Genomic DNA, 25,089 nt, shown 5'->3' on the forward strand with positions numbered 1-25,089 from the left:
TGGCATTACTGAAACTTGGTGGGATAATACACACGACTGGAATGTTTGTGTGGATGGGTATAGTTTGCTCAGGAAGGATAGACAGGGGAAAAAGGGAGGAGGTGTTGCCTTATATATTAAAAATGTACACACTTGGACTGAGGTGGAGATGGACATAGGAGACGGAAGTGTTGAGAGTCTCTGGGTTAGGCTAAAAGGGGTAAAATACACGGGTGATGTCGTGCTGGGAGTCTACTACAGGCCACCTAATCAGGTGGAAGAGGTGGATGAGGCTTTTTTCAAACAACTAACAAAAGCATCCAAAGCCCAAGATTTGGTGGTGATGGGGGACTTCAACTATCCAGATATATGTTGGGAAAATAACACCGCGAGGCACAGACTATCCAATAAGTTCCTGGACTGCATTGCAGACAACTTTTTATTTCAGAAAGTTGAAAAAGCTACTGGGGGGAAGCTGTTCTAGACTTGATTTTAACAAGTAGGGAGGAACTTGTTGAGAATTTGAAAGTAGAAGGAAGCTTGGGTGAAAGTGATCATGAAATCATAGAGTTTGCAATTCTAAGGAAGGGTAGAAGGGAGTACAGCAGAATAGAGACAATGGATTTCAGGAAGGCAGATTTTGGTAAGCTCAGAGAGCTGATAGGTAAGGTCCCATGGGAATCAAGACTGAGGGGAAAAACAACTGAGGAGAGTTGGCAGTTTTTCAAAGGGACACTATTAAGGGCCCAAAAGCAAGCTATTCCGATGGTTAGGAAAGATAGAAAATGTGGCAAAAGACCACCTTGGCTTAACCATGAGATCTTGCGTGACCTACAAAATAAAAAGGCGTCATATAAAAAATGGAAACTAGGTCAGATTACAAAGGATGAATATAGGCAAATAACACAGGAATGCAGAGGCAAGATTAGAAAGGCAAAGGCACAAAATGAGCTCAAACTAGCTATGGGAATAAAGGGAAACAAGAAGACTTTTTATCAATACATTAGAAGCAAGAGGAAGACCAAGGACAGGGTAGGCCCACTGCTCAGTAAGGAGGAGGAAACAGTAACGGGAGACTTGGAAATGGCAGAGATGCTTAATGACTTCTTTGTTTCGGTCTTCACTGAGAAGTCTGAAGGAATGTCTAATATAGTGAATGCTTATGGGAAGAGGGTAGGTTTAGAAGATAAAATAAAAAAAGAGCAATTAAAAAATCACTTAGAAAAGTTAGATGCCTGCAAGTCACCAGGGCCTGATGAAATGCATCCTAGAATACTCAAGGAGTTAATAGAAGAGGTATCTGAGCCTCTAGCTATTATCTTTGGGAAATCATGGGAGACAGGGGAGATTCCAGAAGACTGGAAGGGGGCAAATATAGTGCCCATCTATAAAAAGGGAAATAAAAACAACCCAGGAAACTACAGACCAGTTAGTTTAACTTCTGTGCTAGGGAAGATAATGGAGCAGGTAATTAAAGAAATCATCTGCAAACACTTGGAAGGTGGTAAGGTGATAGGGAATAGCCAGCATGGATTTGTAAAGAACAAATCGTGTCAAACTAATCTGATAGTGTTCTTTGATAGGATAACAAGCCTTGTGGATAAGGGAGAAGCGGTGGATGTGATATACCTAGACTTTAGTAAGGCATTTGATACGGTCTCGCATGATATTCTTATAGATAAGCTAGGAAAGTACAATTTAGATGGGGCTACTATAAGGTGGGTGCATAACTGGCTGGATAACCGTACTCAGAGAGTAGTTGTTAATGGCTCCCAATCCTGCTGGAAAGGTATAACAAGTGGGGTTCCGCAGGGGTCTGATTTGGGACCATTCTGTTCAATATCTTCATCAACGATTTAGATGTTGGCATAGAAAGTACGCTTATTAAGTTTGCAGACGATACCAAACTGGGAGGGATTGCAACTGCTTTGGAGGACAGGGTTAAAATTCAAAATGATCTGGACAAATTGGAGAAATGGTCTGAGGTAAACAGGATGAAGTTCAATAAAGATAAATGCAAAGTGCTCCACTTAGGAAGGAACAATCAGTTTCACACATACAGAATGGGAAGAGACTGTCTAGGAAGGAGTATGGCAGAAAGAGATCTAGGGGTCATAGTGGACCACAAGCTTAATATGAGTCAACAGTGTGATACTGTTGCAAAAAAAGCAAACATGATTCTGGGATGCATTAACAGGTGTGTTGTAAACAAGACACGATAAGTCATTCTTCCGCTTTACTCTGCGCTGGTCAGGCCTCAGCTGGAGTATTGTGTCCAGTTCTGGGCACCGCATTTCAAGAAAGATGTGGAGAAATTGGAGAGGGTCCAAAGAAGAGCCACAAGAATGATTAAAGGTCTTGAGAACATGACCTATGAAGGAAGGCTGAAGGAATTGGGTTTGTTTAGTTTGGAAAAGAGAAGACTGAGAGGGGACATGATAGCAGTTTTCAGGTATCTAAAAGGGTGTCATCAGGAGGAGGGAGAAAACTTGTTCACCTTAGCCTCCAATGATAGAACAAGAAGCAATGGGCTTAAACTGCAGCAAGAGAGATTTAGGTTGGACATTAGGAAAAAGTTCCTAACTGTCAGGGTAGTTAAACACTGGAATAGATTGCCTAGGGAAGTTGTGGAATCTCCATCTCTGGAGATATTTAAGAGTAGGTTAAATAAATGTCTATTAGGGATGGTCTAGACAATATTTGGTCCTGCCATGAGGGCAGGGGACTGGACTCGATGACCTCTCGAGGTCCCTTCCAGTCCTGGAGTCTATGAGTCTAGATCAAAGTCACAGCTTTGACAAAAATTCATCAAACCATGGCTTCATCCATGAACAGCCTTTTGAAGAGTTGCAATTGAGTTTAATCCCCTTCCCTAAATGTTCGCAGAGAAAGCTATTACAAGTACACAAATGTATCATTTAAGAAACAGGTATATTATTATCGAAACATATTTATCTTCATATTTACAATGTATCTTTAGAATCCAATTTAGTTACCCTTATATTGAGTAGTACCTTACTTCATGCATATTTTCCTTGAAATCAATGATCCTACCTAAGAAGGAAGGTACTACTCATCACTAGGGCCCTACCAAATTCACAGCCCATTTTGGTCAATTTCACAGACATAGGATTTTAAAAATTGTCAGTTTCATGATTTCAGCTATTTAAATCTGAAATTTCATGGTGCTGTAATTGTGGGGGTCCTGACCCAAAAAGGCATTTTTGGGGGGAGAGGGGGTATTGTGGTACTGTTGCTGGTAGTGGCGCTGCCTTCAGAGCTGAGCAGCTGGACAGGGCAGCTGCTGGCTGGGAGCCCAGCTCTGAAGGCAGAGCCACCACCTGTAGCAGTGCAGAAGGATAACATGGTATGTTATTGCCACCCTTACTTCTGCGCTGCTGCTGCCCAGCTCTGAAATCAGTGCAGAACTAAGGGTGGCAATACTTTGACCCCCTTCCAAAATAAACCTTGTGACTCCCCTGCAACTTCCTTTTGGGTTAGGGCTCCCATGAAAACAGTATAGAATAAGGTAAAAGCACACTGGTCTCCCAGATGAAATGTGTATAGTATAGGTAAAAGCTCACCAAAACCCAGATTTTATGATGTGAGACCAGATTTCACAGTCCATGATGCATTTTTGATAGCTGTGAATTTAGTAGGGCTCTATTCATCACCAATAAGAGCGTCAGAAGTGGCCCCTTTTCAATTGCATAACAACAAAAATAGCTGCAAAGAAGTTATTTATTTGCAGATAATTCTGACCATATTTTGGACAGGTGGAAATAAAAGTATAAAGGGAATCTTTATATGTTCTACTCTATATATGTTCTTATAATGTCCTCATTGCCATAATAGCTGACCACCATCAATACATCATACAGCATCATGAGGGACAGAAAGGACAAAATGTGGTTTCTTTTTTTTTTTGGTCCATTTGTCTGATTAGTTTTTGCTTTGTAATTCTCTTTAAGATATGGGAAAGATATATTTGCAACTACAGTAATGCTCTACACAGTGGTTCGCGGACCACTTTAAAATTGCTCAAAGTTTCAGCGGACCACTTAATGATCTTTCCAAATGTTGTTTGTACGATTAGCTAACAATTGTAAAGTGCTTTGGATAAAAGATATATATATATATATAAAAGCCTTAATAATAATTAACTTTTTCTGTTCTACAAATAAAAGCACACAACTCATATTTTAATATCAGTAGTCTTACCTTTCTAATGCAATAGATATGCCCTCTCTCTCCTGCAATGGCAGACCCTTAGCTGGGGTTGGGAAGAAGGGGGGTCTCTCCCTGACAGCCACAGCCCTGGAGCAGGGGAAAGTCACCTCTTTCTCTCGCCGCTGCAACCCTGAACATCCCAAATTCTCCCCATTCTCTCTTCTCGTCCCCTCCCACCTACACCCTTGACATAAACATAGAAACAAGGGTAATGTAAAATCCCTCCTGGGAAGCTGTGCTAAATTATTTTACCTGTAAAGAGTTAAGAAGTTCAAATAACCTAGTTAGCACATGAGCAGAAGGGCCAATGAGGAAAGAAGATACTTTCAAATCGAGGCGGGGGGCGGGGGGGAGAGGAGAGGTTTTGTTTGTGCTGTCTCTGTTGTTCCCTCTCCAGATGGAGAGAGAGACCAGGCAGGGACAACATCTAAAAAGATACCTAAAATAATCCATCTAAGATTACAAAAATTGTAAGTAAGGCAAGGAAATGCGTTAGATTATCTTTTGTTTTAGCTTATGAATTTTCCCTATGCTAAGAGGTAGTTTTATTCCTGATTTTGTAATTGTGAAGCTGAGTCCAGAGTAGAGTCCTCTGTGTTTTAAATCTTTTCATTACCCTGTAAAGTTACCCTCCATCCTGATTTTTCAGGTGTGATTCTCTCTTTTTTTCTTTATAATAAAGTTCTTCTTTTAAGAACCTAATTCATTTTAGTGTCCTAAAAATAAAGGGTTTGGTCTGTGCTCACATTGCTAACCGATTGGTTGGTATATTGTTCTTAAGTCTCCCCAGGAAAGGGGGTGAAAGGGCTTGGGGGATATTTTGGGAGGATAGGTCTCCAAGTGCCTCTTCCCTGAATTTTTGTTTAAATCACTTGGTAGTGGCAATGAAAATACCGTCCATAGACAGGGAAAGGAATTTGTGCCTTGGGGAAGTTTTAACCTAAGCTGGTAGGATATAAGCTTAGGGGGTCTTTCATGCAGATCCCCATATCTGTATCCCATAGTTCAGAGTGGTGGTGGGGAACCCTGACACCTATTCCATCGAAGGCCACCACCTCACCTTACATGTGCATCTTCTCCAGGGTCCAGGCACCTAATTAGTGGAGCCATGGCCGCACGGCTCCGCCAATTAGGTGGGTGGCCTTTCATTCTCATGTGCAGCCAGACACTCACCTTAGGGGGAACTATCCATGGACCACCTGAATGGAGCTCGTGTACCACTGGTGGTCTGTGGACCACAGTCTGAGAACCCTGGTCTACAGCATCATCATTTGGAAAATGTAGCGAACTCATCATTTTGCATGAATTCTCACTGCAAATGCTCAGAAGATTCAGCAAAAATTCTCAGTAGAAACTGGATCAAATCTTGTTAGAAATCCAATTACGCTTGTCAGGACTTCATACAGAGAACTTCAGGATTCCACCTTTTTTTTAGCTGTTGATATGATTGCACCCACTAAAAGAATCCTGGAAAAAGCATGTGGACACAAACAAACTGGCATAAAAATATCATGGAAGTTTACTTAATTTCTCTGTGCACTTTGGCAATAATAAAAACAAAATTTGGATGGTGTACATTGCAAAAGATTTGTGTATCTGATAAAGAAAGTGAAAAGCGAACATGGAAGTGAATTATTGAGAATAAAAGCCCTTACTTAGTTACTAAGAGATCCCCACTCAGTGAAGAAGTGTTCTGTGTTTCTATAAAATATTGTTAAATAGTAACACAAAAAACTTGGATAGTAATGGCAATAAGAACAAGCATTTTTATTTGGGAGCAGGATAATATTCTTCTACTGAGAATAAAAGCCCCTACTTAGATGCTGGTTCTTAAAGCACTACTAAAATTACTCACAATTCTCCCATGATTTTCTCACTGGAATGCAAAATTAAATGAATTTCCTGAAGACTGACAAAAGCAGGGAATATAGTAGTATTCATTTAGACTACAAGGAGGCGTTGGACCCAGTTCTCACTTACACTTTAGTAAATCAGGAGTAATTTCTCTGATGTCTCTGGAGTTTTGTCAGAATTAACCTGGTGTAAGATGAGAATCACAGTCAGGCCCATTATGGATGGCTATCCATGTCTTCCATCCCCATGAAGACCTAAAGGAATACAAACTCTGGAAATTTGATCTAAAGTAACCTAGTTGATGCAGATAGGACACTTGATGTGTCTAAGTCTCAAGCTTAACTTTATCATATGGTAAGTCCAAGAGAGCATACATTTAGAAGATCTACATCTGCTTTTGAAGCAAGACTCAAGAAGAATCCAGAATGGAACTTTGGCACTTCCTGTATTCCATCAGAACAGCTGAAGGGAGAAAGAAGATCTCTGAGTATCTGTAAGGACAAATAATGACCCTAGCTCTTCAGAATGGATGTGACAATGCGATAAAAAAAAGGGAGAAAGAAGTACTGTGAAACTGAAATGTTATTAGCAGGAAATATTTACGACAAAGAGCAAAACTCTCTCTGTCTGAGTCTCCCACATCAGATCCTACTGTACACCTTTCAGGACTCTGATTTGTCTTGCATACCCCAAGTTTCACCTCACCTAAAATCTACTTGCTTCAAAATCAGACACAAAAAAACAGAAGTGTCACAGCACACTATTACTGAAAAATGTCTTACTTTCTTATTTTAAACATATAATTATAAAATAAATCAACTGGAATATAAATATTGTGCTTACATTTCAGTGTATGTATATAGAGCAGTATAAACAAGTCATTGTTTGTATGACATTTTAGTTTGTACTGACTTCGCTAGTGCTTTTTCTGTAGCCTTTTGTAAAGCTAGGCAAATATCTGGATGAGTTGACATACCCTCTGGAAGACCTCTTCATACCCCTATGGGTATACATACCCTGGTTGAGAACCACTGTCCTACATGATGTGCCTCAAGGAAAGACAAGACTAGCAAGCAAGCAGGTGGTTCAATTTTAAGCAAGCTCAACATGGATCCCAAAGTAGATGATGAAAAAAAAACCTGTGGCTGAAAGAGACTACCCTCTCTTATAACCTGGAACAAACTTGGAAGAACAGCTCCCATTTTCCAGGCAAGAAATGAAATCTGCCATATCGAAAATATCAAATCTGCCATATGAGAAACAGATGTTCCAGTTAATGCTAACACATTAAATTAAAAACTTTTGTCCTTGATTTTTATTATGTCCATCAGTTGCAATTTTTCTTCTCCTTATACTCAAATTTTTAGATTGCCATTCTTTTACACAACTATGGATATATTTCAGTTATGGCACTCAGCAAATAGCAGCCAATATAGTAAGAGAAAGGACTAGATTTTTTTTTCTTCAGATTATTCTGATTGTGTTGGCCTGGATACCTTTTTAAAATAGTTTAAATCTGATGAATAGCTACTATGCATACAGAATCATAAGAAGACAGGCGTTACAAAAGGGAAAGCAGAAAAGGATGAGTGACTGATACTTTTTGAGGCAAGAGATTAAGATTTGAGTTCTGACACTGCTAATTCCTGTTGTTAAAAGGAAGGGGAGGGGAAAAACTGAGTAATTTATCCACAGAATAAGCTGCAATACTGGCAAATGAAAGAAGTACTGTCTGGTGGTCTGAACCCTGGATTAGGGAGTCAGGAATTTCTGATTTATATTCCTCGCCTTGCAACAGATTCTCTTGTGTGGCCTTTAGCAAGGAACCAACCTCTCTGCCTTTTCCTATCTGTTCTTAAGTACATCACACATTGCTATGAGACTATGTTTTGCAAATGCTTTGAAAATGAAAAGCACTACATGAAGGTCAAGCATTTTTTGTTATTGGTATGAATGGATTATTCTTAGTTCATTCACAGTAGCAATAATGTGGTCTTGAAGTGAACATTAACAAGTGTGGTAGAAGCAGCAATTGACTTTACAATATTAGCAGGTGCTTCACTGAATAAAAGGATGAACATTGGCAGTGGGAAATGGAGTGCCTCTTTATTCCACTTACAATCCACTGAGCTATCAAGCTGCACTGGATAAAATCCAGTCCAAGCCAGAAATAACTGAAAACTGTTACCACTTGCTGTCTGCATGGTGGTCTAATGTACGTGAAATAACTTTGTGGTCTCAACAGAACTGTTGGGAGGTTGGACAAATATCTCTATCAAAAATCCATGATGACATTGCACTTTAATTTTTACCCTTTCCAGCAATCTCAGACAAGGGGTCAAGATGGCCAAGAGACTGACCTATCCTCATTGCTACAGGTGGGCAAACTGGAACTAGGTTGAGGCACATGGATTACTTCTGGAGGAGTTCTGCACCCCTGCGAGGGTACAGAATTCATATTTTCTGCAGATTTCTTGGTTTCCCCACAGAAAAATGGGGGTACCAAGAGATCTGTGGGGAACACACGCCCCTTCCCCGGCAGCCTGGGCATGTCTGCTGGGAGCAACTGGCAGCAGAGAGCAGATCACTGAGGGGGGAGGAGGGAGGGTGGGTGCCTCCCTCAATCTGCAGAAAGGCCATTTTCGCTAGTGCCTCATCTCCTGCTCCATCTGCTTGACGTAGAGGTCATCATGGTCATGCATGTGCTGGTGCTTGCCCAGGTCTTCTGGGTGATGTTGGGCCGGATGTACAAGTCCTTTAACTTGGGGTTGCTCTGGTTCAGGTTAATGATGAGCGAGTCTTGCTTGGCGATGCCCTCCTTCTCCTTCTCCTGCCCCTTCCCCGGCAGCCTGGGCATGTCTGCTGGGAGCAACTGGCAGCAGAGAGCAGATCACTGAGCGGGGAGGAGGGAGGGTGGGTGCCTCCCTCAATCTGCAGAAAGGCCATTTTCGCTAGTGCCTCATCTCCTGCTCCATCTGCTTGACGTAGAGGTCATCATGGTCATGCATGTGCTGGTGCTTGCCCAGGTCTTCTGGGTGATGTTGGGCCGGATGTACAAGTCCTTTAACTTGGGGTTGCTCTGGTTCAGGTTAATGATGAGCGAGTCTTGCTTGGCGATGCCCTCCTTCTCCCTCTCCTGCCCCTCCCGGGTCTTGTAGCATTTCTGCACCTCTTTGATGATGTGGAAGGCATTCTACATGTTGAGGGACGGAACCGATGTTAAGGGGGCAGGGCTGGGCCCATGCCTGTATGTGAACAAATGAGAGAAACTAACTGTCTCTCTTGCTCACAGTTGCTGCATCCCAAGCTTGTAGGCAAAGGGCTGTGTGAAACAGGCTCTGTCCCGAAGGCAGAGCAGAAATGTAACAACTAAGCAGGCAGGCTGCTACTGTTCCCATTGTTAGTTAATTGTTCCCATTCTTAGTCAATTAAGGCTCCTTTACCTTGCCAGACAGGTGTAAAGGAGCCTTATTGTAAATGACAACAACAGAATCCTCAGTAGGAAGGTCTATGTGCTTTCTGGCTTTTTTTCCTGTGCCAGAGAGGCACAATGGGGTTAGATTACAGCTCAGGATCTATTTTACTTATCCATTTTAAAAAAATGCAGGACAATGATTAGCAAAACTGTATGACTTTCATATGTGAAAGTCTGAGCAATTTAAACAACATTCTACTTTACAGAACACCAAACAAAAGAAAAGTAATGATATTTAAATGAAAATCCAGGAATATAACTGGAATGCAGGATATTGTATTTGTAATTTAACTTTAATGTGTTTAGGAAATGCTGAACAGTTACTGTGATTTTTTTCTGTATAGCAGTTTAAGTAAATTACCAAAATAAGTGAAACTGGTGTGATTATATTGCATTATTTCGACAAATTAAATATGCAGAATTTTGCAGACTTTTGCACTTTTGGTGCAGAATTTTGGTTTTTTTTGGCCCAGAATTCCTTCCACGACCAATGGATGTTGGAATGTGAAGATCCCTGCATGCCTGCTACTCATGCAGTATCTCTTCTGTGGCTAAACATAGGATTTCATTTTCCAGAACTGTTAACATTTAATATTGTTGATGAGCACAAAGGATGGAATTGTAGGGAAAGAGACAAAGTGATAGCAGAAACTAATGAAAAGAGAGAACTGAAAAAGGATAAATGCAACTAAGGGGATGCACAAAAACATATTAAATAGTCCTGTTAAGAAGGATCCAAGATCACTTGCTGATGAGTGCAAACATCCAAAAAAAGTTTCTTCATCAAGGATTCTGGAAGTATTTGGAAATGCAACATCATTCTTCATACTGATACCTATTTAAGAACCCTAAATTCACTGGATCTTTGCAGATTCCATACACCCAAGGAAAGAATGGAAGGAAGTTGAGTTGAGTTGAGTTATGCTCCCAAATTTTACTGAAAACATATAGTAAATGACAAGAGACCAAGCTGGTAAGGTGGATATAGGAGGAGGTGGGAGTTATGCCCCTAACTTGACATTACTACAGTCAGCCATTTTGTGTGTTTAACCATTACGAGCTAAAGACCAAATACCAGATAGCTAGAAATAATTTTAGGGAACTAAAATGCAAGGCCAAACACTACATAAATGCAATTTGCTAATTGAAATGAATAAATAAAAAGAAAACAAAAAGTTAATATACCATAAAAATAAAAGAAAATGTTTAAACAGCCGATCTTGGTTTTAAGTGCCCTTGTAATATATATTTTGTTATTGTTATAACTAAAAATGCTTTAATAATAAAAAAAACCCATGAAATTTCCTAAATTAAAAAAATTGATAACCCACTAGAGGTGGCTATAATAACCCACTAAAATTATTATAAATTATGTGCTATATTTAAATTAGCTATAAAAATTAAGCAAAACAAAACAAAACAAAAAACCAAACCACACACTTTCGAGCAGTCCATAAAAGCTTTTCTTTGGGCAAGGAGTTAACACAAACTCCCCATCAGCTGGACAAAAGGAGAGCCCCCGAAGACTGGCTGGTAATTACTCAAGACCATCTCAAACTGTGGATAACTATGATGTTTGGGGTGCTCTAAACCTATTGCTATAGCATATATGCATGTTTACTTAAAGCCTAATAAAAAGTAGTTTTACATAAAAGCACTCTGGCTGGATTAATTATTTATTAAACAAAGAAGTTGTGTCCCCACTGATTTATTCTTAATACCACCTGAAAATAAATGAAACAAACGGTTATGTTACCATTGCTTTGGGTTAAAAAAAACCTGGGTAACAGGAGAGAGAAACATTTAACAACAGAAAGGAAATACATCCCCTGGGAAAGTATTTTTCTCTATGTTGAGCAAATTGTACACGTTCTATTTCATATTAGGAAGTTAGTTTTGGGTTTTTTGTTTTTTTTTAAAGTTAGGCATGAGTAGACGGCAACAGAGGGAAGGTTAACAATGGAAATCTAACTGAAAGAAGTGAACTTTAGAGGAAATCTGATGGAGGAAGTTCCCAGTGCATGAAAAAAATATGAAATAAGAGACAGAAGTACAAGTGGCATAAGGACAGGAAGGAGGACTGGGAAGAATTCACGGCATAAGAAGGGGAGCAGGAGGCAAGTAAGGCTAATATGTAAGCAGGGCAAGTTGTGTAGGATTTTGAGGACATGAACAATATTTGGATGAGCTTGAAGCTGAAGACAAAAGAAAAGCAGGTTAGAGAACTCTAGATAAAAGGTAATGAAGATTAGCCTCATCTCAGTACATGCACAATGCAAGCCAAGTACATTATTGGACAATGGAAATAGTGCTTCTGCTCTCAGTTCCACTACTTTTGCCACTGTGGAACTTCATTGATTTCAGTGGTGTTTCTTCTGTTTTATACCAGTGTAAGTGAAAGCAGAATCAGCTCCCGTCAGCCCCACAATTCCTTAAAAAAAATTATTCTTAGTGCACTTCACGTGAGAGAGGCAGACGGGGAAAAAAAACAATACTCTTTAAATGGGATTTAAATACTTTCTCTCAGTTTATGCACCCTTGATTGTGTTACCTTGCCAGCAAGCTCCAACAGTTAGCTGCATGGCTATGTGTGATGGATGAATAGGCCAATCATTTGTCACAAGGTAAGGCTCATATGTCGTGCCGTCCATATATAAGGTAACCACAGGAAACTCAACATTGACGACGTAGTAGTGCCATTCTTTATCACAAATCTGAATAATAAAAGAAATGAAAGATCTTTAGACCCTTTGTCCTGCTGCTATTTTCATGCAGAATACATTCTTTTGATCATGTTATTTCCAAGACCTGGAATTCTACTGGCAGAAGAAGATAACAATTACTGCACTTTAGGCTGGAAAAGAGCAATGTTAGCATTTTCATGGATTATATTTTTGACACAATGCTATGGTATTTAGCCTGTAACTCTGTGGCTACATCTCTACACAGCCTGATCAAAGAGGAGAACTCTCATTGAAATTAACAAAAGACAAACCAATGTTGACAAATATCACAACTGGCACACATGTGTAACACATTTTAAACAAATTCTTCTGAAAACACATTCTTTAAAGCGATAGAGCAGAGTGAAAATTCAATGGGTTTGCACTTGTTGTGCATCCTTACATTACTTAAGTCAGATTAATTAGTTAACACATCAGAATAGCTAATGTTTGTACAGACTTTCAAGAATACAAGGCTTTATAAAAGTGCTCAATAGTGGTTTTTGTATCTGACCATGATTATTCAAGACATCTCTTTTTTCTTTACATTAGGAAAGAATTTATTGCTCAGGGTGTTGATGAATTATTAGCACTTGTTTGACCCAAACATTTTCATAATATAAATTGCATTTGCTCGGTGACTAAGGATCTCAGTCCATTGCCCTAGGCATTGTACAAATGGAACAAAAAGATAGGCCCTGTCTCAAAGAGCTTTCAACCTTGGTTTGGGCAGCAAACATGAAAGTTTCCTCATGCAAATCTATCAATGCAACTCAGTCCCAGCCAACATTGTAGCTGCTATTTCAAAGGCGAGATCCTATTCTGTTATGCCAATGTACCTCTGTCTTCAACAGCAGTGCCCTCAGCTAATTCCATACTTCTACTTCTTTTGAGAAGAGAATGCCAGCCATGCTAAATCCTGTGTGATCATTTGTGAGATGGATAAGGTTAAAATAAGACTGCCACACCCATTTGCACTTGTAACAAAAATACAGATTTGAAACAGGCCTCCAGCTATGAAAGTCTATGCAAACCCCATTGCATTCCTAGCTCCCTGATCCCTTCATGAAATCTTTCAGATTTTCAAGTTCAAAGGCATAACTCACAATAAAGTGAGTGTAAAAATGTGTTTTTAAAGATGAAACAGGTTCAGTCATCACTTGCAACTTTGAAGTCTGTATAGATAATTGTTTTCATGTTTTAAGGAAGTGAAACACTTGAATGCAGATATTGTCCCTGTTTTCCTCAGGGGAGCAGAAAGGTAAGTGATGTTAAAGGGTAACAACTTTGTCCTCAGTTGGGTTAAATGTTATCTGTAGCAATATCTGCCCTTTGAAAGAAAAGCTAATGTTTTGTTCCAGAAAACATTTCAACAAGAGCTTAATCACTTCCATTTCAAATGGATACATTTATTATTGCAGACATCCTGGCCAAACAGCAAGACATAAACACAACAACATGCTGCTGAAGCCTTTCTTTTCTAAGCAATATAGAGCACAAATGTTTTCTGAAGGTTAAATGAACTAAAACCAAAATTGAAAGTAAATAAATTGGAAAACTGAAAACTCTTTTGAACAAACAGCAACAACAAATAGGATTATTCAGTCTGCCCCTTCAAGGAAAAGCAGGGGTTCAAGATACCTGAACTAATTGTGATGCATCATACCTACACATGTCTATCTCGTTACATAAAATAAAATTATTGATGTGGCTGTGTCATAAACAGATAGCTAAGGGTTAATGTCTCTTTCACCTGAAACACCTGACCAGAAAACCAATCAGGAAACCGGATTTTTTCAACTTTGGGTGGAGGGAAGTGTGTGTCTGAGTCTTTTGTTTGTCTGCCTGTTTCTTCTGAGCTTTGGAGAAGTAGTTCTATTTTCTAGTCTTCTGTTTCTAAGTGTAAGGACAAAGAGATCAGATAGTAAGTTCTATGGTTTCGTTTCTTTGGTATTTGCATGAATATAAGTGCTGAAGTGCTTTGATTTGTATTCTTTTTGAATAAGGCTGTTTATTCAATATTCTTTTAAGCAATTGACCCTGTGTTGTATCATCTTAATACAGAGAGAACATTTGTATTTTTTCTTTCTTTTTATATAAAGCTTTCTTTTAAGACCTGTTGGAGTTTTTCTTTACTTCAGGAAAATTGAGTCTGTACTCACCAGGGAATTGGTGGGAGGAAGAAATCAGGGGAGGTCTGTGTGTGTTGAATTGGCTAGCCTGATTTTGCCTTTCCTCTGGGTGAATAGGAAAGTCCTTTTTGTTCCCAGGACTGGGGAACGGAGAGGGGGAATCACTCGGTGTAGTTTCACAGAGCTTGTGTCTGTGTATCTCTCCAGGAGCACCTGGAGGGGGGAAGGGAAACAGGATTATTTCCCTTTGTTGTGAGACTCAAGGGATTTGGGTCTTGGGGTCCCCAGGGAAGGTTTTTCAGGGGGACCAGAGTGCCCCAAAACACTCTAATTTTTTGGGTGGTGGCAGCAGGTACCAGGTCCAAGCTGGTAACTAAGCTTGGAAGTTTTCATGCTAACCCCCATATTTTGGACGCTAAGGTCCAGATCTGGGAATAAGGTTATGTCATGGTGTAGCAGCGGTGGGATCTAGACAGAATCCAGAAGCCAGTAGGAATATTATATTTTTCTTTTCTCTGCTAAGGGCTTTTTAGCAGAGAGAAACAGTTTGGTTTTAAAAGGGAACCAGAGAGAATTTTTTTTTTCTGCTCTCTCTAGCAGTTTGTGGTTTGCATGTTAAGCGAGAAGACTGTTGAGGGTCTTTTGTCATGCAATAGCCCTCCCATTAGGTGGCAAGTACCAGCACTTATATGCATGCAAATAAAGTGGTTTTTCTGGTTTCCCTTCATTGAACATTAGCTAGAGAGAGAAAAGGAAAAAAGCACTGTTGCTAGGCAGACTCCAGGAGGGAACAGAGCCTGCAGTGCAGAAGATAAACACCGGAGGGCACCCCAACACAAGAAAACAGGAATCATGACTTCTAAGGCAAAAATGGAGGCCGAAAACCAAATCAAAGAAGCTGAACACAGGCGACAACTAGAAATAAAACAAAAAGAGATGGAGCTGAAAGAAAAGGAAGAAAGCATCAAACAGGCAGCCCAAGAGGCAGCACACAAAAGAAAACTAGAAGAAGAAGAGGTGGCCTACCGAAGGAAACAAGCAGAAGATGAGGCGGCCCACCACCGAGACATGGAAAAACAACAAAAAGAGAATGAAGAGAAGGAAAAACAGAGAAAACATGAACTGGAGATGGCAAAAGCTGGGCTGCATGTGCCAGCCAACCCTAACAACCCGGCGCCAAGTATTGCTCCACAGCACAGGAAATTTCCCACCTACAAGGCAGGTGATGACACCGAGGCCTTCCTGGAAAATTTTGAAAGAGCCTGTCTTGGGTACAGCATCCCCGAAGACCAGTACATGGTAGAATTAAGGCCACACCTCAGTGGACCTTTAGCAGAGGTGGCAGCTGAAATGCCCAAGCCGCAAATGAATGACTATAAACTTTTTCAAACCAAGGCCAGATACCGGATGGGGATAACCCCAGATCATGCCCGTCGGCGCTTCCGAACCCAAAAGTGGAAACCAGAGGTGTCATTTCCCAAACACGCCTACTACATTGCAAAAAACTATGAGGCCTGGTTAACAGGAAACAACATTCAAACCTTGGAAGAAGTGAACCTCCTCATACAAATGGAGCAGTTCTTGGATGGTGTTCCTGAAGACATCACACGGTACATACAAGATAGAAATCCCAAAACTATCGCTGAGGCGGGGGAGATTGGAGCCAAATGGATGGAACTGGCAAAAAGCAAAAAAGCTACTGTCAAGGGGAACGATTACCCCAGGGGGCACACAGACCATAAACCCTACAACCAAGGACAGCCAAAGACCCTACATACCACCCAAGTAAAGCCACAGATACCCTACTCTTCAACCTCACCAGTCTCCAGTAACTCACCTCGGCCCAGTGACCCATCAGATGGAAGATGCTTTAAGTGTAATGAACTGGGACATATCAAGGCCAACTGTCCCAAGAACACCATGCGAGTGCAATTCATTACACCACCATCACCCCAAAGATCCCCAGGCCCAGATGCCTCTCAAATACCCTTGGAGCGAAGGGAAAATTTGAGAGTGGGCGGAAAGAAGGTTACTGCGTGGAGAGACACGGGGGCACAAGTGTCAGCTATCCACCAATCCTTCGTTGACCCCAAATTCATCAACCCAAAGGCCAAAGTTACAATTTACCCCTTCATGTCACAAGCTGTAGACTTGCCTACAGCTCAACTGCCTGTCCAGTACAAAGGCTGGTCAGGAATGTGGACTTTTGCAGTCTATGACAATTATCCTATCCCCATGCTACTGGGGGAAGGCTTGGCCAACCAGGTGAGGCGGGCCAAGAGAGTGGGAATGGTTACCCGTAGCCAAACCAGGCAAGCTTCCAGACCCATTCCTGTTCCTGAGCCGTCCACAGAGGCCCCGTCTGTGTTACCAGAGACCCAGACAGAGGTAGTGGACCCGGATTCCATGCCTACCACTGAAACAGCCACAGCATCTCCAGTCCCAGGCCCGGAACTGGAACAGCAACCAGCACCAGCAAGTGCAACCACATCTTCAAACTCAACGCCAGAGGGCGCCAGCGAGCCAGAACTGGCAGAAGCACACGACAGCCATACCCAAAAGGCTCAGCCAGAGCCTGAAATACCCTCAGGTGCACCAGCGGAGAGCGGTTCACCAGCAACGGAAACAACCCCATCACCTACATCGCTTCCAGAGGGACCAAGCCCAAGTCCACAGTCTGAGGAAGAACTGGTGACCCCAGCCTCCAGGGAACAGTTCCAGGCTGAGCAGGAAGCAGATGACAGCCTTCAGAAAGCGTGGGCGGCGGCACGGAGCACCCCACCGCCTCTCAGCTCTTCTAATCGATCCCGGTTTGTTATAGACCAAGTACTTTTATACAAGGAGATTCTTTCTGGTGGACACCGGGAAGAATGGCAGCCGCAAAAACAGTTGGTGGTTCCAACTAAGTACCGGGGGAAGCTCTTAAGCTTAGCCCATGATCATCCCAGTGGCCATGCTGGGGTGAACAGAACCAAGGACCGGTTGGGGAAGTCCTTCCACTGGGAGGGGATGGGCAAGGATGTTGCCAAGTATGTCCGGTCTTGTGAGGTATGCCAAAGAGTGGGTAAGCCTCAAGACCAGGTCAAGGCCCCTCTCCAGCCACTCCCCATAGTTGAGGTCCCATTTCAGCGAGTAGCTGTGGATATTCTGGGCCCTTTCCCAAAAAAGACGCCCAGAGGAAAACAGTACGTACTGACTTTAGTGGACTTTGCTACCCGATGGCCAGAAGCAGTAGCTCTAGGCAACACCAGGGCTAACACTGTGTGCCTGGCCCTAACAGACATCTTTGCCAGGGTAGGTTGGCCCTCCGACATCCTTACAGATTCAGGGTCTAATTTCCTGGCAGGGACCATGGAAAACCTGTGGGAAACTCATGGGGTGAATCACTTGGTTGCCACCCCGTACCACCATCAAACCAATGGCCTGGTGGAAAGGTTCAATGGAACTTTGGGGGCCATGATAAGAAAATTCATCAACGAATTCTCCAATAATTGGGACCTAGTGTTGCAGCAGTTGCTGTTTGCCTACAGGGCTGTACCACATCCCAGTTTAGGGTTTTCACCATTTGAACTAGTGTATGGTCACGAGGTTAAGGGGCCATTACAGTTGGTGAAGCAGCAATGGGAGGGGTTTACGCCTTCTCCAGGAACTAACATTCTGGACTTTGTAAGCAACCTACAAAGCACCCTCCGACACTCTTTAGCCCTTGCTAGAGAGAACCTAAAGGATGCTCAAGAAGAGCAAAAGGCCTGGTATGACAGACATGCCAGAGAACGTTCCTTCAAGGTAGGAGACCAGGTTATGGTCTTGAAGGCGCAACAGGCCCATAAGATGGAAGCATCATGGGAAGGGCCATTCACGGTCCAAGAGCGCCTGGGAGCTGTAAACTACCTCATAGCATTTCCCAATTCCTCACTAAAGCCTAAAGTGTACCATGTTAATTCTCTCAAGCCTTTCTATTCCAGAGACTTACAGGTTTGTCAGTTTACAGTCCAGGGAGATGATGCTGAGTGGCCTGACGGTGTCTACTACGACGGGAAAAAAGACGGTGGCGTGGAAGAGGTGAACCTCTCAACCACCCTGGAACGTCTGCAGCGGCAACAAATCAAGGAGCTGTGCACTAGCTTCGCCCCATTGTTCTCAGCCACCCCAGGACGGACTGAACGGGCATACCACTCCATTGATACAGGTAATGCTCACCCAATCAAAACCCCACCCTACCGGGTGTCTCCTCATGCCCAAGCTGCTATAGAACGGGAGATCCAGAACATGCTACAGATGGGTATAATCCGCTCATCTACCAGTGCATGGGCATCTCCAGTGGTTCTGGTGCCCAAACCAGATGGGGAAATACGCTTCTGCGTGGACTACCGTAAGCTAAATGCTGTAACTCGTCCGGACAACTATCCAATGCCACGTACTGATGAGCTATTGGAAAAGTTGGGACGTGCCCAGTTCATCTCTACAATAGACTTAACCAAGGGGTACTGGCAAGTACCACTAGATGAACCTGCCAAGGAGAGGTCAGCATTCGTCACCCATGCGGGGGTGTATGAATTCAATGTCCTTCCTTTCGGCCTTCGAAATGCACCCGCCACCTTCCAGAGGCTGGTAGATGGTCTACTAGCTGGACTGGGAGAATTTGCAGTTGCCTACCTCGATGATGTGGCCATTTTTTCAGACTCCTGGCCCGAACACCTCCTACACCTGGAAAAGGTCTTTGAGCGCATCAGGCAGGCAGGACTAACTGTTAAGGCCAAAAAGTGTCAAATAGGCCAAAACAGAGTGACTTACCTGGGGCACCAGGTGGGTCGAGGAACCATAAACCCCCTACAGGCCAAGGTGGATGCTATCCAAAAGTGGCCTGTCCCAAGGTCAAAAAAAACAGGTCCAATCCTTCTTAGGCTTGGCCGGATACTACAGGCGATTTGTACCACACTACAGCCAAATCGCTGCCCCATTGACCGACCTGACCAAAAAGACCCAGCCAAATGCAGTTAAGTGGACTGATGAGTGTCAAAAGGCCTTTACCCAGCTTAAGGCGATGCTCATGTCTGACCCTGTACTCAGGGCCCCGGATTTTGACAAACCATTCCTAGTAACCACAGATGCATCTGAGCGTGGTATAGGAGCAGTGCTCATGCAGGAAGCAACAGATCACAACTTCCATCCTGTCGTGTTCCTCAGCAAGAAACTGTCTGAGAGGGAAAGTCACTGGTCAGTCAGTGAAAAGGAATGCTATGCCATTGTGTACGCCCTGGAAAAGCTACGCCCATATGTTTGGGGACGGCGGTTCCAACTACAAACTGACCATGCTGCACTAAAGTGGCTTCATACTGCCAAGGGGAACAACAAGAAACTTCTTCGTTGGAGTTTAGCTCTCCAGGATTTTAATTTTGAAATTCAGCACATCACAGGAGCTTCTAACAAAGTTGCTGATGCACTCTCCCGTGAGAGTTTCCCAGAATCCAGTAGTTAAAAAGTGTTCTTAAAATGTAAAAGTCTGTTAGTTATATACTTAGCAGTATATGTAAAGGTGCATGTGTTGTATTAATCTGTTTATTTTCAAGTTCTAGAAGGAAATTGCCGCCAGTGAGCTTCCACACTGTCTGCAATTTGGGGGGCGTGTCATAAACAGATAGCTAAGGGTTAATGTCTCTTTCACCTGAAACACCTGACCAGAAAACCAATCAGGAAACCGGATTTTTTCAACTTTGGGTGGAGGGAAGTGTGTGTCTGAGTCTTTTGTCTGTCTGCCTGTTTCCTCTGAGCTTTGGAGAAGTAGTTCTATTTTCTAGTCTTCTGTTTCTAAGTGTAAGGACAAAGAGATCAGATAGTAAGTTCTATGGTTTCGTTTCTTTGGTATTTGCATGAATATAAGTGCTGAAGTGCTTTGATTTGTATTCTTTTTGAATAAGGCTGTTTATTCAATATTCTTTTAAGCAATTGACCCTGTGTTGTATCATCTTAATACAGAGAGAACATTTGTATTTTTTCTTTCTTTTTATATAAAGCTTTCTTTTAAGACCTGTTGGAGTTTTTCTTTACTTCAGGAAAATTGAGTCTGTACTCACCAGGGAATTGGTGGGAGGAAGAAATCAGGGGAGGTCTGTGTGTGTTGAATTGGCTAGCCTGATTTTGCCTTTCCTCTGGGTGAATAGGAAAGTCCTTTTTGTTCCCAGGACTGGGGAACGGAGAGGGGGAATCACTCGGTGTAGTTTCACAGAGCTTGTGTCTGTGTATCTCTCCAGGAGCACCTGGAGGGGGGAAGGGAAACAGGATTATTTCCCTTTGTTGTGAGACTCAAGGGATTTGGGTCTTGGGGTCCCCAGGGAAGGTTTTTCAGGGGGACCAGAGTGCCCCAAAACACTCTAATTTTTTGGGTGGTGGCAGCAGGTACCAGGTCCAAGCTGGTAACTAAGCTTGGAGGTTTTCATGCTAACCCCCATATTTTGGACGCTAAGGTCCAGATCTGGGAATAAGGTTATGTCAGGCTGGATATGAGATATTGTCAACACATGAAACAAGCCTCAGAGGTTATAGCCTACAAATTTCTGAGGGCTCCCCATAGGTGCCTCTTTTTGCTGTTATAAACAATAATCTTTGGGAGATATCAGGTACCACTGCAGATGAGCAATCCTTGCTATATCCAAACAAAGAACAAGGACATTTTAAAATGATAAAGACAAACACTCTGGGGAACTCTTGTGGTATATTATAACAACCTGTGAACATGCAGCTAGTTGGATTGCTCAATTGACTGAACAATCAGATAATTATACAGGAACATGAGATTAAATCACTGCGCTGAACCAGGATATGATGCCACTTAATCTAGTACCCTGAGTCTGATCAGTATTGGATTCTTCAGAGGAATATGTAGGTGTCCATCATGTACAAAACAACATGTCTATAGGGAAATTTATAGACCATATGATGTGTTAGTACTTTACCCCTAACGTATTAAAAATAATAGTTAAAAGAAACCATGGCCTAAGTAACAGCATCTGCTTCTTCACTACGCTAACAGGAGTGTAACCAGCTCTGATCCAAAATTTGCACTCAAACACAAAGTATACACTTTGGTAGTCTATGTATTTTGTGTCTTTGATTCCAATCTCACACCATTACAAAGCAGGAGTAACTCCATTGAGAGCAATGAAGTTATGACCGTATAAAATAGCCATGAAATGACAATGGGGCCAAGCATGCCTCACACTCACGCCCTCAACTTAGAATTGTGTCATTCTCACTTCAGTGGGAAATCACAGCGGAGAAAGCCTCCTAGGATTACAAACTTGACAATGTGCTAGACTGGGGTGGAAGAGGCAGAAAGGTCAAATGGGCTCACAGAAGTGAATGGACTTGCAAATAATTCGGCCAAAAGAAGTTTATAGCAGTTTAGCACAACTAAACTTACGTTTCCAAAAGAAACAAAGACGCTTTTTTTTTTTTTAAATATTAACACTTTTTAGTCTCTGGACTACATCAGTCACTCAGTTTTATGGCTAATTTTATTTCTGCTGCATTCTGTTGTGAGCCTAGAACTGACATGTGCCACACTGGCTGTGAAGAACTCAAGAAACACCCACACACCCTTTTTTAGGGCCATTTAAATGCTACTACTTTGGCGAGCACCACTATTATGGTCACCGCTTTTACAAGACTACGATAAATTTTCTTAAAAGTATGCCTTATGAGAAATCATTTGAAAAGCCATAATCTGCTGAATAACATTATCCTGTTAAAAATGTGTGTATCAACATTGTATGAGGAGTTATTAGATTCTACAATGTATCATTGTCATAACATGCTCCAAGGTCAAGACAAGCAGGCACAAACCAATTTTTCAGAGAGATACACTAGCACCCTGCCAGGTGTTAAAGAGCTATCATTGACTTAAATATCCCTTTGTCAGCAACAAGGTTTAAACATTTCAACCATCTCATCCACAAGAGACTACTTGTTGCCTGCACCCCAGTTGGTGGTAATCCTCAAAGAGAGAGAGACAGTGCCCTCCATTTCACCTCTCCTCCTCCCAGTTCTCTGCTCATCTCTCAAATGCTGAATTAAGGGGGAGTGATCCCAGGCTGGAAGAAGACATGCCTGTGAAACTTACAGCAGTGTATGGTGAGACAAAATCTTTGCTTTTACATTCACTTAGCTTGTTAAGTTAAGGGTAATATGCAAACTAACATCTATTTTCTTTTGTAGCCAATCTTAACTTTTATGTATCATCATTGTAATTACTTAAAAACTATCTTTCTGTAGTTAAACTTTTCTTATTGTTTTATCTTAACTAGTGTGTTTGGATTGAAGTGTGTGGGAAACTCTATTTGGGATAACAAAGTTGGAGCATATATCGTTTTCCTTTGATGAAATGATGGACTTTCTATGTGCTTTCATTGTTCTGTAGCGTGCTGGACAATACAAGACACATTTTTTGGGAAGAAGGCTGGGACTACGAATATGCAGGTGTCTCCCTGTATGTAATTGAGAAATGACTGGTCAGAGTGCTCGTGGGTTTAGCTGGGAGTGAATTTGCATGCTGAAGGTTGTGTGAGCGGACCAGCAGCGGATGTTCTGACAGCAAAGCAGTGTAAAAGGCACCTCATGCTAGAAAGTTAAGGGAATATTGCTGTTCAATGGTACAGACTGTGCCCTGGGGAATGTCACAACCACCTACCTACATTTCAGAACATTAGATAGCGTATTTTATATAGCCTGGACAAATCCCAGCATCATCAGATGCGTCCATTCATTGCACTAACAAATTTAAGAGCCTAGGGCCAGATTTTTACAGGTATTTAGACACAAAAATGAGCAGGCTGGTGCTTAATGGAATTTTCAAAAACATCTAAGCAGGTTAGGTGCCTAACTCCTGTATTATTTCAATGGGAGTTACATGCCTTGGTGCTTTTGAAAATCCTACTAGGCACATATTGGCATCTTCAGACACCTAATAACTTGTCTGGGTCCTTTATAGAAGTGGATACGCTAGAAGAAGCTACTGGAATTAAGTCCTGTTGTCTTGGATAATTCCAATCACTCAGAGAGCAGCCGCAGTGGCTATTTCATGCGTGGCCAGGTTTCAAGAAATAAAATGATGAAATCAATAATGGAAGCATGTAATTTGTTGTGTAGCCATTTCAGACCCCTTTTCTGAACCTGTTGAAGCCAATATATTTTCCCACATGCATTCTACTGTGGCAACAGAACATAATGCAACCACTACAATGAAGCCATTAAAGTAAAATGACAAAATATATTGGTTTGGCAAATCAAGATTTTTTAATCAGATCTGGTAAGAATTTTTTAAATACCCTAATTTATAAAGCTATCCTAGTGAGATATTACAGATGAACAAACTTGACTTTAAAAGACTGCTGAGTGGCCAGGGTGGTCTAATCACTTTAACATGTCAGTCTGCCTCTCCAGTTCATTAATCAAATCCCAACTAACTAATCAGCTTGGAGGTTCAATGGTATTTATAACCATCAGGATGCATTTTATATAATAGAGAGCTGAGGCAGCTGACCTGGAACAACGTTTCCTCAGCTCTCGTCCACTCATGCCCTTTCTCTACCTACGCTACATTGATGACATCTTTACATCTGGACCCATGGGAAGGAGACTCTGGAAGAATTCCACCACCATTTCAACAGCTTCCACCCCACCATCAACCTCAGCCTGGACCAATCTACATGGGGGGTCCGCTTCCTAGACACCATGGTACAAAAAAAGTGACGGTCACGTTACCACCACCCTATACCGAAAACCGACCGACCACTGTGCCTACCTTCATGCCTCCAGCTTCCATCCTGGACACACCACATGATCCATCGTCTACAGCCAAGCGTTGAAGTACAACCGCATTTGCTCCAACCTCTCAGACAGAGACCAACACCTACAAGATCACCACCAAGCATTCTCAGAACTACAATACCGGCATGAGGACATAAGGAAACAAATCAACAGAACCAGAAGTGTACCTAGAAGCCTCCTGCTGCAAGACAAGCCCAAGAAAGAAACCAACAGAACTCCACTGGCCATCATCTACAGTTCTCAGCTAAAACCTCTCCAGTGCATCAGTGATCTACAACCCATCCTGGACAATGATCCCTCGTTTTCACAGGCCTTGGGAGGCAGACTAGTCCTCGCCCACAGACAACCTGCCAACCTTAAGCATATTCTCACAGCAACCACACACTGCACCATAGTAACTCTAACTCAGGAACCAATCCATGCAACAAACCTTGATGCCAACTCTGCCCACATATCTACACCAGTGACACCATTACAGGATCTAACCAAATCAGCCACAACATCACCGGTTCATTCACCTGCATGTCCACCAATGTAATATACACCATCATGTGCCAGCAATGCCTCTCTGCTATGTACATCGGCCAAACTGGACAGTCCCTATGTAAAAGGATAAATGGACACAAGTCAGATATTAGGAATCGCAATATACAAAAACCTGTAGGAGAACACTTCAATCTCCCTGGACAAACAACAGATTTAAAGGTAGCAATCCTGCAGCAAAAAACTTCAAGACCAGACTTCAAAAGAGAAACTACTAAGCTTCAGTTCATCTGAAACCTTGATACCATCAGCTCAGGATTAAACAAAGACTGTGAATGGCTAGCCAACTACAAAAGCAGTTTCTCCTCCCTTGCTGTTCACACCTCAA

The 25,089-nt window shown here is 42.1% G+C and overlaps 1 protein-coding gene across 1 annotated transcript in view; it reads right to left on the minus strand.

Moving 5' to 3' along the window:
* CLSTN2 (calsyntenin 2) overlaps nucleotides 1-25,089 on the minus strand; it is a 749,401-nt gene that overhangs the window by 34,196 nt on the left and 690,116 nt on the right. Inside the window, exon 9 of the mRNA XM_030575667.1 lies at nucleotides 12,090-12,252. Within this exon, the coding sequence (XP_030431527.1) occupies nucleotides 12,090-12,252 (163 nt within the window). The remainder of the gene's footprint in view (nucleotides 1-12,089; nucleotides 12,253-25,089) is intronic.

The sequence above is a fragment of the Gopherus evgoodei genome, chromosome 9, assembly GCF_007399415.2.
Source record: "Gopherus evgoodei ecotype Sinaloan lineage chromosome 9, rGopEvg1_v1.p, whole genome shotgun sequence".
In the NCBI taxonomy this organism is placed as follows: Eukaryota; Metazoa; Chordata; order Testudines; family Testudinidae; genus Gopherus; species Gopherus evgoodei.